Source organism: Nannospalax galili, unplaced genomic scaffold (genome assembly GCF_000622305.1).
Source record: "Nannospalax galili isolate Female #2095 unplaced genomic scaffold, S.galili_v1.0 scaffold453, whole genome shotgun sequence".
NCBI lineage: Eukaryota > Metazoa > Chordata > Mammalia > Rodentia > Spalacidae > Nannospalax > Nannospalax galili.
In genome coordinates, this window is record NW_008334081.1 from 1437828 (window position 1) to 1444858 (window position 7031).

At 47.9% G+C, this 7031-nt stretch overlaps 1 protein-coding gene and 1 pseudogene across 1 annotated transcript; both read left to right on the forward strand.

The window, feature by feature from the left end:
* Positions 1–2076: 2076 nt before the first annotated feature.
* Positions 2077–3063, forward strand: LOC103730863 (olfactory receptor 12-like). The gene has a single exon (XM_008829173.1). It carries the CDS (start codon positions 2095–2097, stop codon positions 3061–3063), a length of 969 nt encoding a protein of 322 aa, XP_008827395.1. The 5' UTR covers positions 2077–2094.
* A 2980-nt stretch (positions 3064–6043) lies between these two features.
* On the forward strand, positions 6044–6512 carry LOC108490639 (annotated as a pseudogene).
* Positions 6513–7031: the final 519 nt, after the last annotated feature.

The following is a 7031-nucleotide window of genomic DNA, read 5'->3' on the forward strand; positions in this document are numbered from 1 at the left end:
TTTCTTTCTTTCTTTCTTTCTTTCTTTCTTTCTTTCTTTCTTTCTTTCTTTCTTTCTTTCTTTCTTTCTTTTTTTTTTTGTATTTTGAGACAGGGTCTCCCTGTAGCTCCAGTTGGCCTGGAACTCGCTATGTAGACCAGGCTAGCCTCTAATTCACAGAGCTCCACCTGCCCCTGCCTCTTGAGTGCTGGGATCAAAGGCGTGCACCACCATGCCTGGCCATGATTTTGTTTCTTAAAATATTTTAAAAATATTTTCTTATTATTTTTATTTTATGTGTATGAGCGTATTGCCTGCACATACATAAGTAAGTGCACCTGTGTTGCGCAATGCCCACAGAAGTCAGGAGAGGACATCAGATCCCCTGGAACTGGAATTATAGACACTCATAAGGTACCATCTGGGTGTTGAGAACTGAACCAGGATCCTCTGCAAGAGCAGCCAGTACTCTTAACCACTGAGCCATCTCTCCAGACCCAGTATTTCCTGTTCTTATCAATCCTGGCCTTGGTCCTGGTCAGAATGAGCAATGCTGGGGGAGTCCACACTGACTGTACCTGCTGAATACTAATTCTAATTCTGCAGACAGGTGAACGGAAGCTCTTTATCCAACCTGCTCACAGAAGACAATGATGGAGCTGGCCCAGGAGGGCCAAGCTAAGGTGAGTACAGTCACTGTCACCTGCTCTCCCACAGCAGAGCACACGCCTCAGCCTTGAAGTTCATTCTAGAAGTGTCATTAGACTAGCTGGGTGTCCTCTGCAAGCTGGAGATCATGCATGTCCTTGTTCATTGAGAAGCAAAGGACCAGCCTTCCTGTGTAGATTGTGCTTATCTCTAAGGAAGCCTGTGTGCTCAGTACTGTGACCCCCAGGGGTTGTGTCAACATGAGCACAAGGCCACTCTATGCGTGTGTTGAGCTTGCAGTAGGGAGGTTGGCTAGCTAGTGCATGGGGGGGGGTTCAGATGGGCCTTTCCTGGCCACATACATGTCTTTCCTGTGTGAGGGTGAACTGTGAGAGTAGATGGCACAACAGTCCACTCACAGGTTGACCAGAGCACAACCCTGAGACCCTACGATGATGGCGATGGCCCTTCTCCCCCAACACACCCCGATTCTTCCTGAGCTCCTCAACATAGCAACCTCCATGTCCCTCCTGGGGACTAACAGCAAGATGAGCCTGACTCAGGACTTTCCTGTGTTTTCAGTGCCATGATCACCGACAAAGTGACCAGGAACGGTCTAAAGGCCATTCGGTGATGAGGCCAGCTCTGTCTAGTTTTCAAATAGGAAATAGCAAAATCTTTGAAGTCCTCCAAGCCTAAGACAGAGTACAGAGCACAGCTAGCAGTGGGCTCCAAATGGAGAGCTACAAGCATGTCCCACATGTGTCTAAGACCCAGGCTGCTGTTTTGGACTATCTCCTTGTCCAAATCAATTGTATAGCAAGATATTAATAGGCTATTAATTGACAGGATGGACAGTGTGGTACGTCCTCAGAAGAGTGAGTGAGTTCCGTCCTCAGAGTGAGTGAGTTCCGTCCTCAGAGTGAGTGGGTTCGGTCCTCAGAGTGAGTGGGTTCCATCCTCAGAGTGAGTGGTACGGCAGGGGACAGACGACAGCATGCCCTCCTCTGGGTAGGGCTGCTCTCTGCTCTTTCCAGCCTGGAAATGGAGGGGGTCACGCAGCTCAGTTTGTGGAAGGGTACGGGGTCCTCATGAACATGTGGATTAGTGAGATGAGACGTGTGTTGTGCGGGAGGACTCAGGAGACAGCGCTACCCAGGGCACTGCTCAGGAGCATCCCGTGGAGATGGGAGGACAGGGCCCAGAGGCAGGTGTGGGGACACGAAAGGCTGGCTGTGTCTTGAGAGCCACTCAGCTTGGATTGCTTCTCTGCATCTTCAGAGTATAGGGAGGGCTTTACGTAACTCAGAGAAAATACTTCCTTTCAGCCACGTGGGCTCTTCTGGAAGGAGAACCAAGGAGGTGAGGGTCACTGATGTGTTTCATCGCTTCGTAGGATACGTGACTGTGGGGGTGAAGCCTGCTGCCTCTCTGCCCCCACTGCCCTCTCTGTACCTGTCCCCATTCATGGCCTTTCCAGTCCACAGAAATGGAAACCTCTCACTGGTGCCCTTGTGGGAGTTTGTGCTGGTGGGATTTGGGGGCAGTGCAGAGACTCAGGCCCTGCTCTTTGCTGTCTTCCTGGCCCTGTATGTGGTGACCATCCTGGGAAACCTGACCATGATCGTGGTCATCACCCTGGATGCCCGCCTGCACTCCCCCATGTACTTCTTCCTCAAGAACCTGTCCTTCCTTGACCTCTGCTACTCCTCTGCCATAGCCCCCAAAGCCCTGGCCATCTTCCTCTCCTCCAAAGTCATCAGTTTTGAGGCCTGTGCCACACAGCTCTTCTTCTTCTCTCTGCTGGTCACCACCGAGGGCTTCCTCTTGGCTGTGATGGCCTATGACCGCTTCCTGGCCATCTGCAGTCCCTTGAGGTACCCTGTGACCATGTGCCCCATTGCCCGTGCCCGCCTGGTTCTGGGCACCTACTGTGGAGGCTGCCTGAACTCCATCGTGCAGACCAGCCTCACATTCCGGCTGCCCTTCTGCAGGTCCAACCGCATTGACCACTTCTTCTGTGACGTGCCCCCCCTGCTCCGGCTTGCCTGTGCCAACACAGCCCTCAATGAGCTTGTCATGTTTGGCATCTGTGGGCTCATAATTGTGTGTACCAGTCTTGTGGTCCTCATCTCCTATGGCTACATCACCGTGACCATCCTCAGGATGCACTCGGGATCTGGGCGGCACAAGGTCTTCTCCACCTGTGGCTCCCACATGACAGCTGTGTCCTTGTTTTATGGAACTGTGTTTGTCATGTATGCGCAACCAGGAGCTGTGGAGTCTATGGAGCAGGGCAAGGTGGTCTCTGTCTTCTACACCCTGGTCATCCCCATGCTCAACCCCCTCATCTACAGTCTGCGGAACAAGGATGTGAAGGATGCCTTGAGGAGGCTGGGACACAGACACAGCCTTGTGAAGGACGGTTGCAGATGATTGACCGTTCTAGAGTGGGAAGGAAGACAGTCTCCCAGGAGAGACAGTGTGCTTTGAGGAATTCATTCCTCGGTGATCTTTCCATTAACTCATTCTTCAGTCTTTCTTGAAAGTACATCACAGGCCAGGCATTAACTAAACAGAAAGCCTAGGGTTTGTGCTTTACCTAGAAAACAAGCATGAGAGGTGGAGCGAGTCCAAAATCACTTTCCACCAGGTGGCATAGTGTATGTGGTTCGCCTTTCTTGGAATTCATGGATTTTCTTTGTTTTCAATGTATGTTTTTAATTGAATTTTTGTGTATTTCATACATTAGATCTTAATCCTATTTAGACTCCTGCCCTGCACCCCCCCCATAGCCCACCCACAGGATTTCCTGCAGTCTGTCATATATGTTAAGACCTACTGAATCAAGTTTGTGTACCCAGATGTCCCTCAGTGTGAGTTCCTCCACTGGAGTCTGTTCAGCCTGTCCAGAGTCACTCCCTTAAAAAGACAGACTCTCCCTCACCCAGCAGGGATCAGCTGCCAATAGTTGCTCAGCTAAGTGGCATCCTGTCCATTTCCCCAACTCTATGCTGCTTTTTGTCTGATCGAGCTTACATGGGGCTTGTGCATGTTGTCACCATTGTGGTAAGTTCATGTGAGCAAGTTCCCAGAAGACTGGAAGACTATTTCCTTATCACCATGGCCACCCCTGGCTCTTACAATCTTTCTGCTTCCTCTTCTGCAATTGTCCCTGAGCTGTGGATTGGTGAAGTTTAATATGAGCCCTAACCAGACATATGTGGTCTGCAGTCTTTTATTCTCTAGACTTTGGCCAGTTGTGGCCTTCTGTGTTCATCACCCTCTGTTGCATGAGGAAGCTTCCACTGGTGAGAGGGATATATTAGTATTCTCTCTACCCCCTGTTCCACTATGTTCTGTGAGTCTTAGGTGTAGGGGTTCCACTGTGGATGTGTCACTTAGGGCTGGTCATCTCTCAGACAACTTATTCTCTATGTGTGACCAGTTGGAGAAATCTGTAATAATCCTCCATCAGTTGCAAAAAAAGATTCTTTGATGAGTGGTCTTACCTTCAAGTTCTGGAAACTAATCAAGGGCTGTGACAATAGCCTGTGCAATTTTGGGAGACTCTTGGACTGCGATAACCAACAACTGGAAGGGAGGTTTCTCCTCACTGGGACTGTGTTCCTTGTTACATAACCTTCAACTAGACACATGTACTCATGTACAGATATTGAATGTGTATTTCTCAGTGGGCTTTTAAAATAACACATTTCCCTCTGGACAGAAATAAAAATGTCTAAGAAACATTTTAAAAAGCAATTTGGGTAACCCCTTCAGAGGATGATGTGATAAGAACAGGAGGTAGGAATTGGCTAGGCAGTTAGGGTAAAAAGACACCAAAGAAAAGTAGCCAGTTTTCCTGGCTAAAACTCACAATGTCCTTGGGCCTCAGCAACATACTCTGTTCCAAAGGGCAAAAATGTCAAAAAGTATTTGGGAGGTTGTCTCTAATCCTTAAAAGATTTTAGGGTCACCTCTTCGGAAGGGGGAATGTTGGAGGGGAGGGAGTGGGCATGGATTTGATCAAAATATCTTATATGTACGGATGAAATTCTCAATAAAATTTTGTAAAGGTTAAAAAAAATAAAGGTGGAACTTAGACTAAAAAAGTGCTCAATATCCTTTGTAATTAAGGAAATGCAAATTAAAACCACTTTAAGATTTCATCTTACCCAGTTTGATGAAACTGTGGCCATATCTGTAGATCTTAGTACCGAATCCTTCTAAGTGAGTACATATCCTGATGTAACCATAGGAACCAGGAAAATGGAAAGGAACCATGGAGGTAAAGGGAAAGAAAGAGCCCAAGAGAGGGGGCTAGCAGGGGTTCAATGTCACCAAGAGGTAAATAGGGGAAAGGAGGGTAATCAACAGAGAAGGGAGGAGGGAAGGGCATCCAAAGGACCATGGATTTAAAGTGGAAGAAGGCGCTCAAGAAAGCAAGGCTACTAGGAGACGGGTATTATCAAGGATGAAATGGGGAAAATGGAGGCACTTTAACTGGGGAGGGAGGAGGGAGGGTTAGACAGGGAGAGAGATAATGTCTAGGTGGTGTGAAAAAACAGATTTTCTTTTTCTGTGAAAGAAATAAATATTAGTGCTTGGTGTATATCTTTGACCCAGTTTTGGACGAGAATGTTAAAAATTCTGAATAAGCCCCCAACCCCGCTCTCACCAGATTTAGGGGTGGTCACGTCTTGGTGACCCTCCATGAGCATCCATGGACTCCTGTTTCTTCTTTCTTTCTCAGTTTATTCCACATCGCTGAGACAAGATTTATTTTAAATAATTTTCAGGGCTGGAGAGAGAGCTCAGTGATTAAAGTATTTGCTGCTTGTGCTGGTTAGAGGGTCATCAGTTGGGGAATTGAGTCCATTGAACTGGCTGCCAGTAATGAACTGCGACCTGGGAGCTATAAGCCAAAAAACTCTTTCCTCCCCAAGTTGGTATTGGTCAGTGTTTTGTCACAGCAATCAAAAGGAAACTAGAACAGAAATTGGTACTGAGAGCGGGGTACTGCTGTGATGGGCCTGACCCAATTGTTTGTGGAACATGATTGTGGAAGTGTTTGGAACTTTAGGCTGGAAAAGTCATTGGGTTCTTAGAGCTTAGTGAGTCAACACTGTGGAGCTTGGAACAGTTCTGCTGAAAGAGGTAGATGATGGAGGCCTGACTTCTGAAGCTTCAAAGGGAAGTAAAGATTATCAGGGATGTTTGTGTGCTATTTTGAATTGAGAATCTGTGATTTCTGGTTGGCTGAGGCTGAAGAATGAGTTGTGATTAAGAAGAGACCAGAACCACTGAAGTTAAACCTTTGCTTTCCTGGACAATTGATGCTGGTTAGCTGAAGCTGAAAAATCAACTGTGGCTCTTCCCTTTTGCAACCATCACTAAATCAGCACAAGCCAAAATGAAGTTCAATGCCTTTGTGACTTCTGACCAAAGCAAGAACCAGGAAAGCATTTCAATGCACCTTCTCACATTTGGAGGAAGATTGTGTCCTCCCTTCCTTCCGAGGAGCTGAGACAGAAGTACAATGTTCGGACTATGACCATTCGAAAGGGTGATCAACTTCAGGTTGTACGAGGGCACTGCAAAGTTCAGCAGATTGGCAAAGTGACCCAGGTTTACAGGAAGAACTATGTCATCTACATTGAGCCGGTGCAGTGGAAAAGGCTAATGGCACAACTGTCCACGCGGGCATTCACCCCAGCAAGGTGGTCATCACCAGACTAAAGCTGGACGAAGACCACAAAACAATCCTGGAATGGAAAACCAAGTCTGGCCAAGCAGGAAAGGAGAAGGGAGAACACAAGGAAGAAACCATTGTGGACATGAGGGGTCTCCCATATGACTGTCATTACAAACTGCCTAAATAAAAAATCAACTGTAAGTAACAAGACACCAGCACCATCAACTGCGAGGTGAAATCTTCTGGGAAGTATTTCCTTAGGGTCAGCACACAGAAGCTATGATCCACAGGGGGCCCAAGTCTGCATTTCAAGCTGGAAGCAGGACATGGTAATGTGTAAGAGTCTCCTGCATGGTTCTGGTGTTGAAAGCGTGAAGGGGTCACAGAGAGCAGCTGAGGCTTGGCACCCTGAGAGGCCAGGAAAGGCCATAGGTGAAAGGGCAGCTTCCGTTTCAGTGAAGACCCCAGGATTGAAGGGATCATGGAGAAAACCTGAGGCTTTGCACCCCAAGAGGCAAGAAGAGGCCATTGGTGAAGGTGTAGCTGTTTCCAGTGGAGACCCCAGCATACTGGAGATGCCACAATCACGGGACGACCACCAAGAGCAGCAGCAGGTCTGGAGTGGAGCTGGCTTGAGACTGCCAGACAAGCTGTGTGTGCTGTGAATGGCAGAACCAGAGCAGTGGAGCTGCCCACGCCCTTTGGA

Excerpts from the sequence above, each read along its gene's own strand:
- LOC103730863 (XM_008829173.1), top strand. The coding sequence starts at position 2,095 with ATGGCCTTTCCAGTCCACAGAAATGGAAACCTCTCACTGGTGCCCTTG.